Source organism: Monodelphis domestica, chromosome 7 (genome assembly GCF_027887165.1).
Source record: "Monodelphis domestica isolate mMonDom1 chromosome 7, mMonDom1.pri, whole genome shotgun sequence".
Lineage (NCBI taxonomy): Eukaryota > Metazoa > Chordata > Mammalia > Didelphimorphia > Didelphidae > Monodelphis > Monodelphis domestica.
The window spans coordinates 32,466,055-32,491,176 of record NC_077233.1 but is presented as its reverse complement, the minus strand read 5'-3'; the positions used below and the strand labels follow the sequence as shown (position 1 = coordinate 32,491,176).

Sequence of the window (25,122 nt, the reverse complement as noted above, 5' to 3'; positions counted from 1 at the left end):
TGTCTTGTCATTGTATAGTTTATGATTATAAACTAATTTTTGTGCTAGCCAAAAGAACACATTCATTCGGGCAAATTGGCTACCAGGAAGTATTAAAAAATGAAAAGCTAGCCTCAAAAATCTCACATTTATTAGACTCCTGTACAAAGAAAGCACTGTGCTAGATTTGGGATAAAAATTCAGAAACAAATCAATCACTGACCTCAGGATGCTTATATTCAACTGAAGGGACATTTCTCTGGGAAACAGAAGTCAACACCTTGACGTATCTAGAGAACAATTAAAACAGTTTCAGGAAAGAGAAAGTCTCAAGAACTGAGAGAATCAGGCCCAGTGGCTGACCCAAGGATGGGTATATGATAGGGTTTGAACAGAGGTCTCTCTGTCCTGCCTTTCCGTAACCCATTGCCATAACTGCTGTCCATCATTTAATGTGTTTCAGGGTCTGGTATATATGAATATGTATATGTCTGGTTTTTTTCTCTTGGGTAAGCATATTTATTATAATTTATTTTATAACAAATCATATATTATATTATTATTATATACTGTATTATACTATATATATAAAAATAAATAATAACTTAAAAATTGAATCTAAAATAGTCTGTCCTAAAGAAGGCTATGAATGAATAGAAGGGATACAAGAAATAAACAAATAAATATAAACATTTTGTATAATTTCCCATTGAGCATTTTGTATCATCATTTGGGTTTTTTGTTTGTTTGTTTTTAGGTTTAAAATTTTTTATTTAATTAATTAATTTAGGATATTTTTCCTCGGTTACATGAATCATGTTCTTTCCCTCCCCTCTTCCCACTCCCCTCTCATAGCCAATGAGCAACTCCACTGGGTTTTACATGTGTCATTGTATATGCCTGTTTTCCTTTAGCATGACTATAATTTGCTCAGCCTACGAGTGGGGTAGGTGGGCCTTGGAAGCTATGTAGTATTTTATCATGTAAATACAATTTTTGCACTCGTATGAATCTCCAAGCCATATTTCTTAAATAATTTACTTTTCATGCTAGTGAACATCATTCAAACTATAGAGTAACATGCATTTTAAATGGCGTTACGAGTTGGAGATGAAGAAAATGAGAACCTTTGTTTCCATTTGTCTGGACTACGTACGCCATTACTCAGTTGACGGAGTGGGACAAAAGGTTTTTAGAAAGATACACAGTGAGTGAATTGGTAAAGCAAATGAGCTCATTCCTTATGCCTAGTGCCACTAGAAGAACTGGAGGCCCTGAAAGAGACCCATTTTTCTGCCTGTCTCACAACACTGTTGAAAAGGACTTTAGCAAAATAAGCCACTTAGAGCATGAGGAAGGCATAATTCACAGATAATCCTTGCTAGAGCTGTCACAGCCAGTCTGAATCAGGCTTGATTAAGGTTAACGTGGCCAAAGCCCACAGAGTTTGCTGGCCACCCTCAGGAGCCCTCCCCATCGTCTCTTTTCTTCTTCCCTTTTGGCTATCTCTCTCTTATTTTTTTTTAAGTTTTCACACTTTAGCCTTCTGATCTCCTTTCTTGGCCTTTACTAATTTTTCCCACTTCAGTTTTTTTTCCACCTCTCACTTCAGCTTCAGCGCCTTCCAAGCTTCTTTCTATAGAGTTTCTTTGTGATTCTCAGGCCAAACCCAAGCTGAATCCACTCTATGATCCAAGTGGCCTTTTAAAAGGAAAATTCCACATTTTGAAAAGTCATAGAATTTTCTAAATGGAAAGAAGAAGCTTATAGGTTTTAACCAATCCATCCTGTGTTTGGACAAGAATCCCTCTTCCAAAATACCAAAGAAGTGGCTGGGTACGTACAGCCTCACCTGAAGGAGATTCCTCTCTCTTCCTAGGTGTCCCATCACACTTTAAAATAGCTCCAGTTGTTAGGAATCCCATGAATAAAGCCTAAATCTGCATCTCTGTAACCTCTACCCAGAATTCCAAATTCTGGCTTCTGGGACCAAACAAATAAGCCTAATCTCTCTTCCATATAATAATGCTTCAGATGCCTAAAGACTACTCTCCGTTCCTTACCCCAAATCTTCTCCAAAGCATCTCTTGGTCTTTTATTGGTCCCCTTATGGCATGATCTCAAAGCCTCTCACCATTCTGGCTGCCTCTCTCTGGATGTGGTCCAGTTTGTCAATCTCATTTCTAAAATGTGATTCTTAGGACTGAACACAATATCCCAGATGTGTCCTAATGAGAGCAGAGGAAGCAGGGACGTCTACATCTCAATAGTACTTAATCTCATCATTGTGAGTTGGGCTGCCATGAGACACTATTCCTTTATATTGAACCCAAATCAGCCAGAACCCCTAGATCTTTTTCAGTTAAACTACTGTCCAGTTATAACTCTCTTCTTTAAAGGCAACATTTATTCCTTTTTTTGTACATAGCTAATGTGAGAATTTGTTTCTCTTAGATAAGCATATTTATTATAATTTATTGCATGCTTATAACAAATCACATTTATTATATTATTGTTATGTTATATATTACTTTATAGAAAATGCTTTCCAAAAAAATGTCAATTTATTAAATTGGGCTCTCCTTTTTAAATCCAGGTTTCTTACCTTTTTTTATATCATGGATCTGTTGGTAGCCTGGTGAAACCCCTTCTCATTCTAATGCTTTTTTTTTTTTAACCCTACCTTCCTCCTAAGAATCAATACTGTATATTGATTCCAAAGCAGAAGAGTGGTAAGGGTTAGGCAATGGGGGTGAAGTGACTTGCCCAGGGTCATATAGCTAGGAAGAGTCTGAGGTCATATTTGAAACCAGGACCTCCTATCTCTAAATCCACTGAGCTAACCGGTTGCCCCATATAATAATGCTTTTAAATGCATTAAATAAAATATGTGGAGAGAAAGCAAAACTGAGTATATTAAAACACAATTTTGAAAATACTAAAAAAAAAAGTTCAAGGGGCCTAGGTGAACTAAAAATGGGAGGTCCTAAGTTCAAATCTGACCTCAGACACTTCCTAGCTATGTGACCCTGGACAAGTAATTTAACCCCCATTGCTTAGCCCTTACTAATCTTCTGCCTTGGAATAAATACACAATATTGATTCTAAGATGGAAGGTAAGGGTTAAAAAAATAATTCTAGGTAAAGAATCTAGGTTTTAGACCCCTGAAATTTTTTTCAGATCAATGCTTGAAACTTCATACTAATCTTCTTAAAAACAATGTGTTTAATTAGATTTAGTGTGAGCCTACAATCTTCTTTACATGATAAGTTTGAAAACTAAGTTAAAATATAAATATTTTATATATAAATTTATAATAAATATAATAAAAATGAAAACTAAATTCCTCTCATATTATCAGATCTGGAATTATAGCATGTAATACCATTGCAAGAGATGTAGAGTAGCATAGTTGACTGGAGCCATCCATGAAGCCAGAAAGACTTGAATTTGAGTCTTGCTAGACTTTGAGACCTTGGTCCAAAGTCACTTAGCTTCTCTGTGCTCTGAATGATTCTCTGAGATTTTAAGTTACTGAAAAAGTGCTGGCATGCATTGATAGACTTTCATCCACCCAAAGTTCTCTTTTTGAATTAAATCAAGGGTCCAGTTTCTATTCCTGCCCTTCTTCCTAATACCATAGCCACATATCTTAATGCTGTGTTGGCGAACCTATGGCACATATTCCAGAGCATGCCAAAAGAGGATGCTCCCTTCCCCCTCTCCCACTCCACAGGGGTCCAAGGACATTTTTCACTTCCCCCTCCCTTCTACACATCAGCCCAATCAATGGGAGTGCTTTCTCCCTCCCCTGTTTGGGGTAAGGCAGGCAGGGGTACTCACATACAGTGTGAGGACTGCAGTTTCGACACTCTGCTTCTGAAAGGTTCACCATTACTGCCTTAGTGGATAGATAGATAACCTGGAACTTTTCTCCCACTTTTGCACATACTGGTTGTGGGATTCTGAATAAGTCACTTAACCTCTTAGTCCCCCAGACAACATTCTTAGGACTAAAAGTTTCAGGATTAGCTATAGTGACAGAGTATCCTCCCCAGGATTCCCCACACCAGGGAAATCTCAGGTTTATCTCTCCCCAAATACAATTGTTTATGATTATCATATAGGAATAAGCTACATCAAACCACCACTCACTGATATATAAGATATATCTATGTATGTATATATAGCATATAATAATAGTCAATGTGTAATGTGGCATAAAAGGTATCATTCAGTATCATCAATATATGGTTGGGAAAGGAGATAAGTCATGTAGTGAGTGAGGGATCCAATATCTAGTAAGCATTTGTTAAGTGCCCACTATGTACCAGATCCTGTGTTAAGCACTGGGGATCAAATTAATTTAAAAAGAGAAAAGGAAAACGGTCCCTGTCCTTGTCAAGGAGTTTTTTTTTTCATCTAAAGAGGGAAAGAACATATAAAAGGAGACAGAAAAGTGAGATGATGGGGGGGGGAGACTCAGGGGATATGCAGAGCAGAGGCACCTTGTTCAGAGCAGCACATGCAGAGTGGGGTGAATCTCAAGAGTCCAGTTTCTGTGCTGTATAAAGGAAGGCATTGGGAGGAGTTTGGTGTTCCACTCTCCAAATTTCTAATCAAAAGGGAGAGGATATTGATCGGTGGGGAGGTGTCAATTGAGACTTGAGTTAGCAGCATGGTGTTGAGTTTAGATATGATGAGCTTATCTTGTGAGGGAGGATCATCTTGTTCCCTGGAGTTTAAAACAGGAAGGGCAACACATGCAAAGTGTAGCATCATACAGGTTACTCATGGAATCTAAAAGACTTAAAGGAAAAGGGGCATAGTAGTTTTTTTTAAAAAAGACTTTTTTTTAAAGTGTTAAAAAAAATGCAATTTAGCACAATGAATAGAGTACTTAGTCCTCAGATACTTCCTAGCTTGTGATCCTAGGCAAATTACTTAACCTTAATTGCCTAGCCCTTGCCACTCTTCCATCTTAGAATTTATATTAAGAGAGAAGAGATGGGTTTTTGTTTTTATTTTAAATAAAAACTCAAAGAAAAAGCTCTTGTGTATTGGGATAGATTCTCTAATTATGTAAAGACTTGAACTAGAATTAGAATGAATGAACAAACGAATGAAAAGCCTTTATTAAGTGCTTTTGTGCTTAAACATTAAATATATAAATATGATAAACAAAATAGACCTTGCCCTCAAGTAGCTTATATTCTAATAGGGGAAATCCACTCATATAGTGGAGTGGAGGCTAGAGGGGGATACTTTGGTCTGGGAAGGACCATAAATCATTCAGTTGGTGCCCTTTGCCATAAGGCTCATGTTCTCACACCAAGAGGTAGAAAATGGGGGACCAGAGCTTATTTCTCTACCCATCAAGATACTACCTTAAAGAAAATGAAATTAAGGCCTTGGGTTTAGCATAGAGAAGGTCAGCATCAGCTTTTCCAGCCAACTGCATGCTAGAAGGATATCTGAGTTGAGGATGGTGATGTTGGGTTTTGTGCCGAGGGGATTCAATTCATTCAGCAAACATTTAAGGACCTAATATATTCACGGCTCCATGAGGCACTGAACCACAAGAGATGCTCCCAATTTCCCCTTAATAGAGGTTAGAATGATGAGGGAAATTAAACTGCTTTGGAGCACTCTTCATTTCACTTACTGTTTAAGTGTGTGTGTGGGAGAGAGAGAGAGAGAGAGAGAGAGAGAGAGAGAGAGAGAGAGAGAGAGAGAGAGAGAGAGAGAGAGAGAGAGAGAGAGAGAGAGAGAGAGAGAGAGAGAGAGAGAGAGAGAGAGAGAGAGAGAGAGAGAGAGAGAGAGAGAGAGAGAGAGAATGTCACTGTGGAAGGCAGCCAACCAATCCACCTAGAACCAATTCCCTTATGTAGAATTAGTCCTTTTTCATTTTTCCTTTCCTCAAGTAGTTTTATTAGCTGTTACCTCAATTACTTTATCACTCATGTGCTCCATTCAGCTCTAGTGGGGGGGGGGGGTATTTTACAGGTAATACACATAAACCCCCTAAGGACTTTTCCTGGAGATCTTTTTCATCTTTTTCTCCTCTCCCTCATCTGTAACCCACAAGATCAAAACACTGAGCTTTTCATTCTTTCCATACTCTGTTTGCAACCTCTTTGAGTCCCTGAGGAGTACTGAGCAGTCTTCTCCCACTTCATAAAATAACTATGATCCAAGAAACCCTCTTCAGTTTTCTCTCTCCAGTTGTAAGGGATCCAATTTACAGTTCAAAGGACAGGATGTGCCCAGTGTAAACTCTCTGTATTGTTTTTTCAAGAGTTTGGTGTTTTTTTGTTGGTTTTTGTTTTTTTGATCAAAGGTCTATAGCTGAAAGACACTAGAGACCATCAAGTTCTGCCTCCTCATTCTATGGCTGTAGAAAATGAGGAATAGAAGAAAGTTAAGTAACTTGCCCAAAGTCATACAAGCAAAAGGATATGGAATTTGAATTTGGGGCAGAGCTAGAGTTCTTTCTACTGTAGCACAATAATCGCTAAGATTTCTTCTCATTTTCACATGTTGAGATTGTCTAGATATTGTTGTTCAGGGTGTCTGATTCTTCCTGACTCCATTTGGGATTTTCTTGGTAGAGATCCTGGAATAGTTTGCCATTTCCTTCTCCAGCTCATTTTACAGATGAGGAAACTGAGGGCAACAGGGTTCAGTGGCTTGCCAAAGGCCACATAGCTAGTAAGTGTCTGAGGCCAGATTTGATAACTATTTCTAGGTATTAATGCAGTATATTCCTTTTCTTGGATCTTGGACTTTGACCTCCTTATTCACATACTTTTAAAAAAGTGACATCAAGACAAATGTCAGATATTTGTAACAAATTGGGGGTAGGAGTGGGAATGTTCTGAAGCTATGACTTTATCAGTCTAAGGACTTCTTGGTGTGAAAAATCCTTCCCTCTACCAATGGAGGTCATTATCATATGTAATTTCTAGTCTCAGAATTATCTGAGACTATGGAGGTTAAGTAGATTGCCTGTTGTGCCATTGCTAATATGGAACAACTCTACTCCCAAACTATTCCATCTTTGAGGTAGTACTAAGAGAGACAACTTAGTTTTGTCATCAATTTTTTTTCTATTTTATTATTTTTAAGTCTATAATACATTAGGATTTGGTTATTTATGATCTCTAGTTTACCTTTGACCCTGATTAATTTTTGTTTTGTATTTTTCTCAGAGTAATTGTTTTTGTTTCTAGCACTTTTTATTGTGTGCCAGGACCTGTGCTCAATGTAGGAGATACAAAGACAAAAATAAAGTGTTCCCTATCCTCAGGAAGCTTACAGTCTATTATAGAACACAATGTGTATTTTAATATGTTTATACAAAATTAATACAAGTTAATTCAGCAAGAAAGATACCAACTCCTGATATAGGTTATTTCACTTTCCCTTCTGTTTTTCTCATTGGGCATAGGATCATAGATTTAGAGCTAGAAGAAATATTAAGGACTGTCAAGTCCACTCCACTCAATTTCACCAATGAAGAACTGAATTCCAGAGAAATTAAGGCCAAAGCTGTACAAGCAGGAAGCAGAGGAGCCAGGATTCAAACCCATGTCCCCTGATACTTGCACTATGTAGCACATTGTTTTGGATTTGAGACCAATTGGCTTGGAGGCAAATATTCTTATTCCTCATTTTAGAAATACAAGGATTGGAGAGTCTTTCCCTTTAGATTATTTTTATTCCTTTTCCAAGTGAGAGACTCCAAAATTTGGACTTATTGGCTCAAATACACACCAGAAGTGAACATTCCTTATATAGTAATGGTGGGGTAAGGTAGACACTAATCCAAAAAAATGATTATTATTTTTTACTTTTCAATAAAGGTACAAACCCAAGGAGTAGGTTTTGGACTCTTTCTGATTTAAATTACTTGACTGTGGATCACCCTGTAACACCCTTCCCTACATCAATACTCCTTTCTCTGCCTCAGTTTCTCTATTTATCAAATGAGATTAATAATTCTGTGATCCTTGTACCACATGATCCCTTCTGAAGTAGAGTCTGTAGAGAATTTCTCACTTTTCTCCTCCACTGCCCCCTTTCACAAGATTCAAAAGCATGAATAAACCTATATAAAGTTAAAAAATATAGTATTTCACATCAGATACCTGAGAAATAAAAATACCCATCAGTAAGCAACCTATATAGCATCAATCACTTATAGTAATAATACTCTGTATGGGGGATCTCTCCATGTCAATTATCTCCTCCTTTGCTTTCTCTCTGTCTTCTCTATCTCTCAATCTGGCTTCTGACATTTTGCTGACCCCAGTAGTGGTTCCTTCCTTCCTGGTTCTGTATCTTGACCTGTAGCTCTCATTTCTTCCCCCATTCCTGTCTCTCCTTCATCTTTCCTTAAGTCACTCATTCACCTTGTTCCATTTGCAATCCTCACTCTCTGAAGTTCTCCATGGCTCCCAGGACAGATGGTGGTCATGCTCTTTCCCAGGGGATCAGCTCTCAATCTTCAGTCTCCCTGCTCTGTCTGTGTTATGGGTCAAAAACATAGTTCCACGTACCTCCAAGTTGTTCCGTGTCTCACACACAAGAGAGCTTCCAAGATCCTGAGCAGTGCTTCTTAGTCTGTAATCCATGGACTTTTTAAGAAGCATTTTGATCGTTGCATTTCAATATAATTGTGATCCTTTGTCATCTTATATAGTTTATATATGTAAAAAATAATTCTGAGATGTGTATAGGTTTTACCAATGCCCAAATGGTCCAGAACACCAGAAAAGGCGAAGAACCCCTAGGCTGGAGGAGAAATCGAAGAAGTCTCTCTCTCCCAAGTCCCATGCTAGCTCATGGTGGATTATGGTAATCTGACATATATCTCCCACAATTCCTCAAGAAATATATCTCCATCCTGTGTGTTAGCACTTTTCATGAATCTATACCAAAGGGAAATGTTTAACAGCTGTCTCTCCCCCCCCCAAATAAATATACCCATGACATGATTTTAACTTTAATTTGTATTATTAACATTTTCTACATCACTTTCTTAAATCCAATCAATGAAAACAATCAATCTAGCCCTGGTTTGTAGCATTTGCTAAAAGTGTAAAAGCTCATGCTGAAAAGTTAACAATTGGTTCTCAGGAGCCAGAGAGATGCTGTGGCTCTGGACTCTGGATTCTGGAGGCTTTAAAGAATACTCAGCTCTCTCCCTAGGTATCCCTTAGCTAACCCATTTCTTCTGGGAAAGTTAGACAGATTTATTCACATTTCCTAACAGTGCTTCTAGAAACATGTGAGGAAGAGACTGGGGGAAGGCTCTCTCCCCTTCTTTCTCTCCCAGTGCCTCGAAGGCCAATGTATACCAAGATATTTCCCATCCTACCTAAGAAAGAGTTGCAAGTATAAATTAGACCATCTTTGTGAAGCCTCATGAGTAGTTTACAAAAAAAAGGTGTAATATAGATCCAATTATTACCATTTTATTTTTATTAAAAAAAACATATAAAATAAGTGTGGTTGAAGGTGACAAGTTATGCGATGGGGTGTTAGAAGAGAGAAGCCCTAAAGTCACAAGCTTTAAGTGGTTCATATTTTTTTTAAGAAGGTTCCATCTTCAGTCCTTTGCTCGGTGTTTGCTTTTGACCTTGGAGATTTCATCCAAGTTGCTGGTTTCAGCTAGAATGTCTGTCTGTGCTGATGTGTCCTAGCTATTGTCTAACTCATTGCTAGACATTTCCTTCCTTTTCCCAGCCTTCATGACCTCATGCCTACACTGATGCAGTGGCCAGCTATTTGGTATCCCACCCACTGTAGGGGTGATCACTTGGCTGAAAAGCCACTGAGAACTCAGGCACCTTTAACACTCAGATCCTAGATGCTGAAAGAATTGTAGGGAGCCCTTGATTAGTCTGATGAGGAGGAAAAAAGTGGTGGGAGAGAGGAAGAAGCACTAGCCTAGACATTCAGATAGAGTAGGGATGAAAGGAAGAATACACACTCTCAGGGCTCAGATTATCACTGTTGATGAGTAGATGCAATGCCATTGAGTCCTCAGTTGTGTTCAGTCTCTGTGAAATGTCCTCATACCACTCCCTTTTTTTTTTAACCTTTACCTACCTTCTTAGAATCAATACTGTGTGTTGGTTCCAAGGAAGAAGAGTAGTAAGGACTGGGCAATGGGGGTAAGTGACTTATCCAGGGTCACAAAGTTTAGAAAGTCCCTGAGGTCAGATTTGAACCCAAGACCTCCTGTCTCTCTAGCTCTCCATCCACTGATCCATCTCCATACTCCATTTTTTCATCATCCTCAAGTCAAGCATGAAACTATCTTCACCCAAGAGAAGAGAGAGGAAGAGATCAAATGATTAAGGTATGGAAAGCTTCAGATGACAAAGTATATCATTGGAAGGCATCTTCTTCAGCATTAATGACATTATCATACTATTGGCAGAAGAGTTCCCGGTGTTTTCCTGTGATGTATGTGTCCATTGCATGTTTTTCTGTCCGGCATTTAAGGCGTTCCTTTCCAAGAGGCAAAATGGCAGCCTCTCAGTAAACCTCCTCGTAGTTTTTGAGCCTTATCAGTACATGTGCTTGAAAGGGGTCTTGATAACAATGGCCTCAATGGGGCAGAATGTTGTAGTTGGAATCAGGAATCCTGCCCCTGGGTACCAGTAGTGTCCTTGGGCATCACTTACCCACTGGAAGTTTCAGGCCCCTTTTCTATGTGGTCTGCCTCTAGCCCTTCAACATTGAAACTGTTTTTATTTTGAGCAAAAAAAGATGAAGATTCAAAACTGATCTGTTGGCCCTTTTCTCTTCTTGGCTTCTCCCAGTTCAACATGCTTTTGTCTTCAATGGTCAGCATTCTCACTGAGATGCATTTGGACTCAGCACATTTGAGCCTCCTTGGTACAGTTTTCTTTGTGGTCTTAGTCTTTTTAAGGGAAAGTGGTTCTGTGGGACCACCATCCTAGCCCCTTTTCTTCCAGTCATGAAGCCTTTTCCCTTGAGTAGAGAGGGATTCCTTGCCCTTCTTTGGGAAACTTCTTATAATAAATCCTGACAGTTTGGACAATGTTCATCATGGTGTCAGCATGAATGGAAAGCCTCGGTCTTCTTATCTCAATAATGGGAATAAAGATGTCCATAGCATAGAGCAGTGAGCTGGCTCAGTGGATTAAGAGCCAGGCCTGGAGGTGGGAGGTCCTGGGTTCAAATCTGGCCTCAGATCCTTCCTGGTTGTGCGACCCTAGGCAAGTCACAACCCCCATTGCCTAGCCTTTACTGCTCTTATGCCTTGGAACCAATACACAATATTGACTCTAAGAAAGAAGATACAGGTTGGGGGGGGGGGGGGGGAGACATCTTTAGCACCTACCTCAAAGAGTTATTGTGAAGCCTAAGTAACACCATCGATGAAAAATTTTATGGATATGAGTTATTATGAAATGATCCCATCCATACAAAAATTCCCAGGCATACATAGTGCCTTAAAGGCATTATTAGAATCTTAGATACATGGCCTCAAAGTCAGGTCAATGTGGGTTCAAAACAAGACATTCCTTCTCTCTATTTTTTGCAGCATGTTCATATAATGGAAGTTAAGGTAAACAGCAGAGCAGTCCAGTGGCCTCTATTCTAATCACCCCCTTATGCCCCATTACTCTAATTTTTTTAGCAAAAACTATAGAAGCACCTGTAGGTGCCCCAGTGATAATCCCAATTTTCTTTTACATCCATAGTGAAGCTCCCAGGTGTGTAAGTAATGCTGTCACTTGAGGAAGGTGCGTGGGCCTCTGAGAGAACTGCAGGAAATTACAGTATGTTGCAAGGAACTCAGCTGCCTCCAAGAAGAAAGCCCTTAGGAAAAGAGAAAAATAAATAAAGTCACCCCCAAAAGAAAGCAGGACGATTTTAAAGCATTTCCTTGAATAGCTTTCCTTTCATGGGAAATCCAAGTCCACCACTGAAGTTGTGTCCCCATTGGTCGAGCCCATTCCTTAAAGGATATGCTATGATTGTTTGTCATTTCCTGGGTTCAGGCTACAGTTCTGTCCCTCATTAGCTGAGCTACTCTGGGCAGATCCTTTAATATCTCTGAACTTCTCCCTCCTCTTTTCTGTAAAATGGGAATCATACTGTTGACTCTCTCTCTCTCTCTTTCTCTCTCTCTCTCTCTCTCTCTCTCTCTCTCTCTCTCTCTCTCTCTCTCTCTCTGTGTCTGTCTCTCTGCCTCTCTGCCTCACTCTCTCTCTTTCTCTCTGTCTCTCTCTCTCCCCCTTCTCTCTCTCTCTGTCTCTGTCTCTCTGTCTCTCTCTGTCTCTCTCTCTGTCTCTCTGTCTCTCTCTCTCTCTCACACACACACACACATACACTCAAAACCATCAAACCCTTATACAGGATTATATAAAAAAAAACCAACCTTAAACACATGAAGAAGTGTTGTTTGTTTATTCCTACATTTTCAGGTTAGAAAGAATCTGGCTTTGGCATTAGAGAACCTGGGTTTGAATTCCCAGTTAGGCTTTTTTCTATCTGGGTAACCTTGGGTAGTTACCCTATCCTCTCTGGGACTCAGTTTTTCTCTTGTAAGACTAGGTATGACTCACTTCAAACCCTCGGGTGTTCTTCCTCAACTGTGGCTCCAAAGGGTATGTGTGTGTATGTATGTTTGTATGTGTATGTGTATATACATATATGTATATAAGTATATGTAACATATATAATATACATAGAATATGGGGCAACTTGGTGACAGTGGATAAAGTGCCAACCTGGACTCAGGAAGATCTGAGATACTTCCTAGCTGTATGACTCTGGGAAAATCACTTAACCCTCTTTGCCTCAGTTTTCTCATCTGCAAAATAAGCTAGAGAAGGAAACAGCAGATCACTCCAGTGACTTTGCCAAGAAAATTCCAAATGGGATCTTTGAAATGACTGAACAACAGCAACAAAATTATTATATATTGATAAAGACAGAGATAGATATAGTTATAGGGATAGATAGATAAATAGATGGATGGATAGATGGATGGATGGATAGATAGATAGATAGATAGATAGATAGATAGATAGATAGATAGATAGATGGATAGATATAGATAGATAGATAGATAGATAGATAGATAGATAGATAGATAGATAGATAGATAGATAGATGGATAGATAGATATAGATGGATGGATGGATGGATAGATGGATGGATGGATAGATGGATAGATATAGATAGATAGATAGATAGATAGATGATAGATAGATAGATAGATAGATAGATAGATAGATAGATAGATAGATAGATAGATAGGTAGGTAGATAGATAGGTAGATAGATAGAGATACTAGGTATAGTTATTGATAGGTAGATATATAGTAGATAGAGATATATTTCCCCTGTGGAGGGGATTTCCAAATATGTTTAACAAATTTTTTTTAACTACCTTCCATTTTAGAATCAATACTGTATATTGATTCTAAAGCAAAAGAGTGGGTAAGGGCTAGGCAATGGGGGTCAAGTGACTTGCCCAGGGTCACACAGCTAGGAAGTGTCTGAGACCAGATTTGAATTTAGGTTCTTCTGCCTCTGGGCCTGGCTCTCCATCCACTGAGTCATCCAGCTGCCCCCACTTAACAAATCTTAAGCATCAAGATGAGTGGGTTAGCCTAGAAGACCTTTGAAGTCTCTTCTAGCTTGAAGCCTATGGTCATGTGAAATCCACAGTATGTGTCACTCCATCCTAACCCCTTCTGAATCTAGTGCCCATCTCTGCGCTGGAAGAGCATCATACTGGGCGTGTTGATTATACTCAGAGTAACAAGGTAATTTCCCATTTCGTGTTTGGTTCTGGGAGGTCATTGCCCAGTTTACAAATCTCGGTGCCACAAAGGTTGGACAAAATCAATCTGAATTTGCAGGCTGTGCTTCAGGGATTTCTGTAAATGGTAAATAACTGTCTTAATAATAGATAACTTACAAAGCTTTAAAATGATGAGGAAGCCACAGAATACAGCTCAGGATGTACAGTCTCAATGTAAAAAAAATGCCATGAGCAGGTGAAAAAATGGCAAAAAGCCAACTCGTAGTCTTTATTCAAACACTGATGTTTAAAACAACTCTGGTTTGTTTTTGTTTGTTGTTTAACCTCGTAAAAGGTAAAGTTGGAAGTGATAGTTGAAAATGCTTGGGGAAAAAAACAGATAGATGGGTGAAGTGGAGATTTATCACTTACCCGTTTCATTGGCATTAGACTTGGGCACAGAGAGATTCCAGAAAAGGTGTTTCTGCCCTGTCCCCCAGGGAGGGGGTGGCATCATGTGACAGAGATAATTGACCTGCTGCTGTAGATTCTTGCTGGTATTCCCCAAGCTGCCTGGCATTTCCGAGAATACTGTCAACCTATACGGTTGAAAACACAGGTACACCCCGTCTCCAAGAACTTGGGAGCTCCTTTGAACCCGAGTAGTTTTCCATTCATGTGATGGAAGTCTTTGTTCCTAAAGCAGCCCTTCTTTTCTTTTTGATGTAGTCAGAATTGAAATATTTGGATTTTCATTTCAACAAACACGTGTTTAGGTCTTGCTATATACCAAGTTACTGAGCAACAAGCTAAGCATATCAAATCTAAAAGTGAAAAACAGCCCTTGACTTCCAAGGACTGGCTTCTGTTCTGCCAGAGTTTGGGCTTTCATCAGGGTCAGTAACTTAGGAAAGATTTTTCCCAAGCTTTCCCCAAATCAATGGACAAGTGCTTATTAAGCACATACATGTGCAACTGAGGAGAAAAAGAAAAAGAAAATACTCCCTACCTTCGAGGAGATAATTTCAATTAAAAAATATATGAGTGTATGAAAAATATGTACAAATTTTTTTGGAGGGGTTGAGATAGCTAAAGCTGGGTAAATAAGGAAAGTCCTCATACAGAAGGTGGCTACTGAGGTTTCAAAGAAACTAGGAGTTCCAATTGGCAAAGAGTGAGAAGGCAGTCCATTCCAGGCAGGATCATCAGCCATTGCAAAGGTAGGGAGATGGGAAATGGACTATCAGGTGAAAGGAGCATCAAGGATTTGTCTAAGGTGAATTACAAATGAGGAAATTTGGGTCCAGAGGCATGAAATGACCTACCCAAATGCTTCCAGCCGGTTTGTGACAGAGCTGGGATTGATTTTCATTCCAGAGCTCTTTCCATTCCTCCATATTGTTTTCTGATAGATTGTACTCTTCTTGAGTTGGGAATCCAGTTTTTAAAAATCTTTTTATCCTCATTACCTACTACAATGTGGGATAATAGAGAATATTCAAGTAATATTTGTAGGGTTTTTAAAACCTATCTTAGGATCAATACTGTGTGTTAGTTCCAAGGCAGAAGAGTGGTAAATAATTTCACCAAAAATTATAACAAATCCTTTTTTTTAAAAAACCCTTACCTTCTGTCTTAGAATAAAAATGGTATATTGGTTCCAAGGCAGAAGAGCGGTAAGGGCTAGGCAACGGGGGTCAAGTGACTTGCCCAGGGTCTCACAGCTAGGAAGTGTCTGATACCAGATTTGAACCCAGGACCTCCCATCTCTAGGCTTGGCTTTCAATCCTCTGTGCCACCTAGATCCCCCTTCAAGTAATATTTGTTGATTGAATCCTGTAAAAGAAATGTTGTATTCTTGTGTGTCAACCATTGTAGGGATGAAGGCGAAAAACCACATTTTCAAAAAGGAGAGGATTGACCAGTGGCATGTGGAAATAAATCCACGATACTTTTTCCAGGGCCTTAGGTAATCTCAAGTGCTGTGTCAGTGCCTATAAAAATCCCCAAAGATTAATTATCCCATGACTTTAGAAACCATTCTCCTGTCGTCTTCCAAAGCAGGCAGCCTAAAGCTGTAGATATGTGGCAGTCGATGCTTAAGCCTGGGAAAGGGGAAGATTATAACCTAAAATTACCCGCCTGGTGGAGCAAGCCAAGGATCCTCTTGTGGGCTATTATTTCAGCGAGCGTATTAACTGTGCTCTGTTTGTGAGGGCTGAGCTCCAATGATCCCCTTTGTTTTTCTCTCATGGAGAGGGCTGCCCTAGAAGGATCATGTAGAAGGGGAGCCTGGAGCAGCATCCCGGGATGGAGTTATCTCTTGGCATCCATAGGCAGACCGTGGGGAGTGAAGGGATGGAAGCCTGTTACCCAAACCACGTGTGATTTGGTTCAGATTCATTTCAAAATATGGCTGAGCAAACATTCAGGTACTTTTCCCCAACGCTGGCTTCCAAGCTATAGTCCCACGGAGAAGTGTAGGTTTTCTCCCCATATGGGGTTCCCAAATCGCCTTGACCCAAAGCTTAGGCGTTGGGATGGAGGGGTCTGACTTCATGGAGCTCTCGGGTCCCTCCATCTCTCCTCTCGGATGCTGGGATCCCGAGTGGAACAAGGCAGAGTGTGGAAGCGATGCTTCCTCTCTGCTGGCTGATGAGACGCGAGCTGCTTGTGTGTGAGCTTGCCACCGCCGAGCGGAGGGAGCCCAAGCGATGATCTGCCTGCCGGGGAGTAGTTTTTCTAGTCCTCTTCCTGAGCCGCGCTCTTCCTACAGAGTCAGTCCTCCAAAGAGGAGGTGGGAGGGGGGGTTAAAATTTAATTAGAAGACACCGTGCTTGGCCCGGCGGAGCTTAACGCTTAACAGAGATTTATATAAGCCACTCGCAGGACAAGGCTGCTGCTGTGTGAGCTTCTGGTCGGGCTCGGCTACTGCAGCCGGGGGACTGGACTGCTCCCAACATTAGGGCATGCCTCTGGAGGCTGCCCAGGAAACACACTGAAAGAAAGAGGAGTTTGTGGAGGGTTTGGACCCTGGCTTCCAGCAACAGCCTTCTGCCCTCCCCGGATAAAACCTTGCCGGTCTAACAGCAGGCAGGCAGGCAGTCGTGGGAGTGGACGCCGGCCGGGCAAGAGGCAGGGGGAAGAGAGGATGGCTTCGGTGTTCATGTGCGGCGTGGAGGACCTGCTCTTCAGTGGCAGCCGTTTCGTGTGGAATCTGACGGTGTCCACGCTGAGGAGATGGTACTCAGAGAGGCTCAGGGCTTGCCACCAGGCACTGAGGACGTGGTGCGGGCTCAGGGACATATACCAGGTAAAGCGGTCCACCTTTCCCTTTGCCTTTGGCAGCATCTTGCTTGTTACTCTTTTAACCTGTGGCATTCGCTCTTTTCCTCCCTCCCAGCTATCCCAGAGCACCCCCCAAGCCCCTCTCTCCAAGGGCCTGGGGCCAGGAGGCTGTTAGGCTAAACCACCCAGAAAGGGTTGAGCTGCCTTTCAGCTCCCCTTCAAGGGGACCCCTGGACCACTCAGATGGGAAACCTGGGAGTTCCCCAGATTTCTAGTCATCTGTTTTATGGCGGGGGCACTCAAGGTGCCTGGTTAAGAGCAGACACAGGGCTGCAGCTCTCATAGGCAGGTTATTTCCTTGCTTAGAAAACTGCCCCCAGCTGGCCCATTGGGGTGGGTCATAATTATTAACTCAGACCGTTTCTTCTGGGTTCAGTTCAAAGGAAACCGTTTCCCTGCTGTGTGTTGGAGAGGGGCGGGGGACGGGCTTGCACCAGTTTAAATCTGATGAGGTCTCGCTGGACTGGCATTCGGATTTCCTTCATTTTTTTCCATCAGGCAGCCCAAACAGTCAATGCCGAGCCAGGAAAAGCTGAGGCTGAGTTGGATCTTGAGTCTGGCCTTTGAAAAAGCAGGACCACAAATTCTGAAAATCCTGCAGCAGGATGACAGGCTGGGGAGAGGAAGGGATACTCTCCAGGGTGCCTGAATGCTCCTGCCTGGGAATAATCCCTGACACACAGCCTCGTTATTCCCCCACCAGGTCCAATCTTGCAGACAAAAAATGCAGCAACTTTGCTCAAGTGTGGGATTATCAGCCATGCTTGCAAGAGCTTCTGCTCACTTTTGTTTTTTTTTAAGAGAGTCATGAATTTTCCAAGTCAGGCACTTTTATCTTTTAGGTAGGGATGACTCTGGCCTGAAGTTATACTCCCTAATCAAGGCTATAGAAGCTAATGGATTGATTTTATTCATAGTAAAGTAGGAGAGCATGCTTAGATCCTCATGAGTCCCCCTTCACTCCCTGCCATTTGTGCCTAAAATATTCGGTATGTTGCCCATCACCAGTTCTAAGAAGCCTCCAGTAAGCCGATGCTTCCCATCCATCCATCCAAGACAAGAAGTCATTGTTTCATGCTATGTAGTATAAATTAGGAACTTTCCCAGCATCTAGAGTCCATAATGCTTGAAAGGGACTGTCAAGGGAAAGTCTGTTTCAAGTAGACATCACACCTTGAAATGGAGAAAGTGTTTTGTCCATAATTTAGCGGACAATTTCCTTACTCACTGGATACCTTGCACTTCCCATACTGCGATCTCGAGTATCTCAGAATCTCTGGCTCCATTCCCCATTCAAGTTCAATTCACTTGGCACATCCTATACCAGGCTTTACCTGAGGCTGCAGCCCTGAAAGGTTAGAACTCTTCCAGTTCTCAGCCTTGCTCCCCAACCCCCCCTCCAAATTATTTCATATATTTTGGGGACTTATTGATCTGCCAATAATCTCTAAAAACCAGTTAGAGCATAAGCTTCTGGAGGACAAGGACTGCTGCATTCATTTCTGTCTTGTATACCTAGTGCCTAGCACAGTGTCTGGCTTAATACATGCTTGTTGAATTGGATTGAATTGCCTGGTAAACTGCAACTGTACAGCCATGGAGGTACAGAAGAAGACCAACAGGTGATATTTTTAGAGCAATTTCAAGTGGGTCTCATCTGTCTCTAGGCTGTGCTGGATAATTCATCTGCCTTTTTGAATTTATAAGTACCTCATGGGAATTCATAGCTTTGCTAGGTTTATGTTGTAAAAGACCATGGAAAAGTTTTTTTTTTCTTTCCTTCCTTCTTTCCTTCCTTTCTTCCTTCCTTCCTTCCTTCCTTCTCTCTCTCTCTCTCCCCCCTCTCTCCCTTCCTGTCTTCCATCTTTCCTTCCTTTCTCCCTTCCTTCCTTCCTTCCTTCCTTCCTTCCTTCCTTCCTTCTTTCTATTGTTCTTTCTTTCTTTCTCTTCCTTCCTTTCTCACCATCTCTCCCCTTCCTTCATTCCTCCTTTCTGACTTTCTTCTTTTGTTCTTTCTTTCTCTTCCTTCCTTTCTCTCCATCTCTCCCCTTCCTTCTTTCTTTATTTCTTTTTCTTTCTCTCTTCCTTCCTTTCTCTCTGTCTCTCCTTCCTTCTTTCCTTCTTTCCATTTCTTCCTTTTTTTGTTTCTTTTCTTTCTCTCTTCCTTCCTTCTTTCTTTCATCTTCTTTTTTGAATTTTCAACAAACCTGAACTGAGACAATGAAAAACTATTGCATACTTACACAGGGAAGAGCTGTGAGCTCACAGCCCAGGGATTAAGGTGATTTCTGGCTTATTGAACTAGTTCAAAAGAGAAGCTTCTGGAAGTAAGGAATGAGGGTAGTTCTATGTAAGACTGACTGTCATCACACAGGACAGCACATTAAGGGATCCAGTTGCCCAATTTTTTTTTCTGCAAAATGGGTTCTAACTAAGGCAACCTATTTTAGGAGGTCCTAAGAAGTACTGCTGTTCATTGAAAAGTGAACTGAATCTCAAATCAGAAGACTCTGATCTGTATTCCACTCCTGGCATTTACTGGCTCTGTGACCTTAAACAAGTCACTCACCTTCCTGAGGATTTAATTCCCTCATCTGTACAGTGAGGGGATTGGACTAGATGGTATCTGAGAAAAGTCTGTTCCTTCCAATTCTTTATCTACCATGGAAGCTAATAAAATGATAGCAAATGATGTACCCAGATAGAAGCATCAAAGCCAAGGAAGGAGTAGCAGGGGAAATCTAAAGGGCAACTAGGTGACTCAGTGGATGGAGAGCCAGGCCTGGAGATGAGAGGTCCTTGGTTCAAATTTGGCCTGAGATACTTCCTTAATACTCTTCTGTCTTAGAACCAATATATAATTTTGACTCTAAGACAGAATATCAGAATTTAAAAGGGGGGGTGGATCTAAGATAGGGGTGTTGATATGAGGCTCAGGAAGCAAATATAAATGGAAAATATTTAACAAAACAAATAAAAAGTTAATAAAACAGATCACATTTTAAAGCTAAGTCAACAAATACAACCTTCAGGGATCATCATGTTCTAATGAGTGACCCCCATTTCTATTTAAGATTGACACAACTGATCTAGAAGGTTCAAGGTCTTTCTTTAGATTCTCAGTGAAACAGATTTCAATATAGGCATTAAGTGACATCCTAGAATAGAAGAAATATCATAAATGAAGTCAGAAGGCTTGAGTATGAGACACCATAGAATAGTGGCTAGGGGAGTAGGGTTAGAGTCATCATCATCATAATTTTAATAAAAAGAATAGGAATAGAGAGCATTTGTGTTTACTATATGCCAGGCACACAATGCACACAAATATTACAAATATTATCTCATTTGATCCTCATAGCAACTCTGGGAACTAGGTTCTGTTGTTATTCCCATTTTACAGTTAAGGAAAGTGAAGCAAATAGAGGCTAAATGACTTGGCCAACATCACACTAGTAGTAAGAGTCAGAGACAGATCTGGGCTCTGAAGCTAGTGCTTTTTCCACCACTGTATCACCATTCTACCTCTAAAAGTAGCAAAATTTAACATTTAAATATATCATGAGAAAGATTCTATAATCTTGCCAAACAAAGTAAGAAATGTTAGTAACTATCCACAGAATAAAAAAGACAGACAAAAAAAAAGTTTAGAAAAACCAATGAAACCATTGATAAAATCTGATATTATCTATGGTATTCCACCTCTACACTCCTCTACCTTGGTAAGAAAGGGAGAGTGGAGTACAGTCTCATTTCTCCTTTTTTTTGGTTGGCAGTATGGAGACAAGCTTGGTTGTTATAATTGGACAGCATTCAACTTGGATGGTTTTGCCATTGTTCCTTCCATTTACAGTTTCCATTCCTGTTATAATTAATCACTGTGAATATGGTTTTCTTGGTTAAGCTTAATTCTACTTTGCATCAATTCATTCATGTTTCTCCATGCTTCTCTGTATTCATCATTTCTTACAGTGTGGTAAGATTCCATTCCTTGCCTACGCCACAGCTTGTTTAGTCAATGGGTAGACTTCAACTTGGTTTCCAATTATTTGCTATTACAAAAAGTGCTGCTATGAATATTTGTATGTGTATTTGTGTATATATATATATGTATATAATATGAGAGAAAGAGAGAGTCTCTCATTTTATCATCATCTTTACAGTATATGCAAAAACCTACTTTTTGCAGTGGGACCTCTGAATCAAATCAAATCAAATTAAAAAAAACACACAAACACACACATATGCATGTATATACATGTGGTGTATTTATTCATTTTAGTCTCTTTCTTGCATAATTCCAAATTGATTTCAGAAATGTTTGAACCAATTGTCAGTTTCACCAACAATACGTTGGCGTACCTGCCTTTCAACAGTCCCTCCAGCAATTACAGTTCCTATCTTTTGTCTGTTTTGCTAATTCCCAGCATTCTTCTTTCCTTTTCTCTTAATCTTGATTCAATTTTCTTTTATTTCACCTATGAAGCATTTATTTTTTTTTGTCCCTTCTTGTCCTCCCCAACTGGAAAAATAAAAAGGAAAGTGGAATCCTTGTAATAATAAATTTTAAAAAACAAATTCTTGGGTTGGCCATATGCAAAATGTCCAACCATTATTTCTAAGGTACAAGAATGTGGCACTTTTTAAATGTAGGGACATAGACAAGTTATGAAAAGAAGCATCTAATACTTTATTTTAATGTGTTCTTTCTTGCTATTACATATGTACTTATTCACCTTCTTTTTCATTAAATAATGTCAAGGAATAAAGCTAATGCTACCCAACTAGTATAGTATGCATTGATGGTTCTACTAAAAATTATAATTTCTACATCATAAAAAGGGAGGAAATGTAAAATTCTTCATGACTTTATGGAGGCACACTAGAGAATTATATATTAGATGGAACTTAATTGTTAGTCTTCCCAGTAATAAAAAGGAGTAGCTTGTCAGGCCTGCATTCAGAATAGGCTTTACTTGTAAGGGAATCTAAAGCTCAATTGCTTTAGGGAAAAAGAAGGCAGAGGAATATCCATTACATGGCAGTAACTGGAAGCCTTTGGAGTATAGTGTTTATTCATTCATGTTCTTTTTATGAAACAAGATCTACTATTCACATAGCCTGTGCCAGCAATGATTTCCTGGTGAAAAAAAATGGCAGAAGAAATGATGTTCTATAGTATTGAACATTTCCCACATTTTGATGCACTTAAGGTATAAATGGCTTACTTAGCTCACCAACAGCTGGGACCAATTTAGGGACACTAGCCTTGTTTTTAAGTTAAACATAACTAAAGGGGGGAAAAGTCCAGTTGTTAGCCTTCTACCATTTAACTAGAAATAAAATATTAGGATGATCAGTAAAGATTTAATCTTGGTTGAATCGAAGGGTAAACCTAGTACATTCACCTTCAAGGGCAGCTATAATTAAACTAGTAAATTTGTAAAAGCCTGATTCATCATCCATAGATCTGTTCTAATTATACTGTGCCTGAGAAGGACAGCTCATCCTAATTACTCCTCTAGGATTATAGTCATTCTTACAGACAACAAACATTGCTGAAGAAGGATGGGATGGAGAAGGCTTGTTAGCAAAATCTCCAAGTGCCATGTTGAAGGAAACATTTGATAATAGAAGGGAATTTTTAGTCCTTTTTCTGGGATTTGTAATAGAAATTGCATTCTGCATAATTCCAGGGAATCTGGGAGGCAGAAAGGGCCAGTGGCCCTGTGTTTGGGGTGGCTCAAGAATTCAAATCAACAGCCAACTAGATGAGCTGAGCAGAGAAGTAGCACAGCATGGCGGCCAGAGAGCCAAGTTGGAGTCAAGAAGATCTGGGTCTGACATAGACGAGTGTTCTAGTTCTAGCTAAGCCAATGGTTACCATTTAGTGGCTCATGAGTTTTAGTGGTTTAAAATGATGGCCAAGACAAACATACAATAGAGGTAAAAGTAGTATTAGTTGTTGTTGGTATTTTAAACTTACTTTTTTCGTCTTCAAATTAATACTATGGATTGGTTCCAAGACAGAATATGGTAAGGGTTAGGCAATAGGGGTGAAGTGACTTACCCAGAGTCACAGCTAGGAAGTATCCGAGACCAGATTTGAACCCAGCATCTCCCATCTCCATGCCTGGTTCTCGATCCACTGAGCCACCTAACTATCACCAATAAAAGATTATAGTAACCTTGTTTTTGATCAAATTAAAGATGCAAGTTTTGGTCAAAGACTTCACTGTTTGGCAAAAATTCATGGTGAAAATGGAAGGCAGTCTGCCATAAACTAGATATAAACCAATATCTTGCACCATTTACCATTTTTAAATTTTTGTTTTTGTGTTTATTTTAAAATTTTTGTTGCATTCACACTAAAAAGATTTTAATGGTGCCTTTAGCAGTTATAATAATATAGTTAATCTCTGGGTTCACAGTACATTTTTGTTGTTGTTGAAAGGGGTTTGCAGAACCAAAAAAATGGGAAACCTCTGCCCTGAGGGACACCAGGGTAGAGTAGTAGCTAAAGCACTAGGTCTAGAATGAGGAAGAGTGTTCCAATTCAGCCTTTGATTTGCCAGCTATGCTAGTCACTTAACCTGTCTGCCTCAGTTTCCTCCATTGTATAATGGGGATAATAATAGCATCTACCTCCCAGAGTTATTATGAAGATCAAAGGAAATAATGTTGATGAAAGTGCTTGGCACTATGTAAATCATAGCTATTATTATTGTTGTTGTTGTTCTAGACTATAAATCAAGAACTAGGCACTGATCTGCACTGTTAAAGGAGTTTCTTTATTTAGGAGTAGCAACAAAATCACTGGTTCAACCTCTCAAAAGTGACAAGCAGTAGCCCTTTCCTTCCCTGAAGGGATTTGCATTTTATTGGAGCAAGAAGACAGAAGCACAACCTAATGTGATGGGTTGTACAGAGAATAGACCTATATTAATTCAGTTCATATTCAGGCTCCCTCCTCCTGGGGTCAGAATGAAAGGATCTGTGTAGAGGGCTGAAGTGTACCAGGAATGAGAGGGATTATGGCCCCTGTTCTCAGCATTATGAGTGTAGACTTCATTAGCGCCTCTGAGGGGAGATAGCTATCACCACGTCCGATAATCCAAAGATGACACACCTTGGAAGACAGGATATTGCTGCCGTGGCATCTGGGGAAGCTTAAGAAGGAGATTATTAGAACCAATATAGTTCAGGATGCACCTTTGTGGCAGAGCCAGACCTCAAGATTCGGGTGAATCATATGCCTAAGAGCTCACAACTGCCTCTCAACCCTCTGAACAAAATCTTGGAAGAATGAATGAATAAATGAACAAACAAACGAATGGGCATTAATTAAGCATTTACTATCTATATGCTACCTGCTGGGATTAGAAACAGAAAAGCAAGCAAAGGCCAGCTTTCAAGGAACTCATGATCTAGTTCTAGGGTTCCTAACCTGGTTTCTGTGAACTTGGCTGTTGGATTTTCACATTTGGATGACTGTTTCCATAGGATTGCTTTCCTTTGTAATTTTATGTATTTAATTTTATTCATTTAAAAATATTATTCTGATCAAGCCATAGTGTCTTTCATATTAGATTATTTACGATTTTATTTCTGGTTTTGGTTTTACATGAGTATTCTTTTATAACAATGACCAATATGGAAGTAGGGATTGCATGATAATATATGTATGGTTCAGATCAAATTGGCTACCATTTTTAGGAAGGGGGAGAGAAGGGGAAGAGGGAGACGATTGGGAATTTATATTATAATTTTGGAAAAATATTTTATTATTACATGTAATTGAAAAATAAGATATATTTGAGTTTATATTACATATAATATAGAAATATAATAATAAATAATATAAAATATAAAAATATATTATTCTAAGAATGGTTTATATCTGTCAAAGGGAGACAGGTCACAGTAAAAGATTAAGAGTCTTTGCAATAGAGGCAGACAATGCATATAGATGAGTAGTCAACGCACATTTTTTTAAG

General features: G+C 39.8%; 1 protein-coding gene across 2 annotated transcripts in view; it reads left to right on the top strand.

Annotated features, from left to right (window-relative positions):
* The window catches only part of FRMD4B (FERM domain containing 4B), a 395,155-nt gene that overhangs the window by 149,643 nt on the left and 220,390 nt on the right, over nt 1-25,122 (top strand). The window contains exon 1 of one of the 2 annotated variants that reach the window (XM_001372543.5): nt 16,023-17,090. The exons of the other annotated variant lie outside the window; for it this stretch is intronic. Within the exon in view, the coding sequence (XP_001372580.3) occupies nt 16,929-17,090 (162 nt within the window). The 5' untranslated portion in view covers nt 16,023-16,928. Of the gene's footprint in view, nt 1-16,022; nt 17,091-25,122 lie in introns of those variants that run through there. 2 annotated transcript variants of the gene reach the window in all.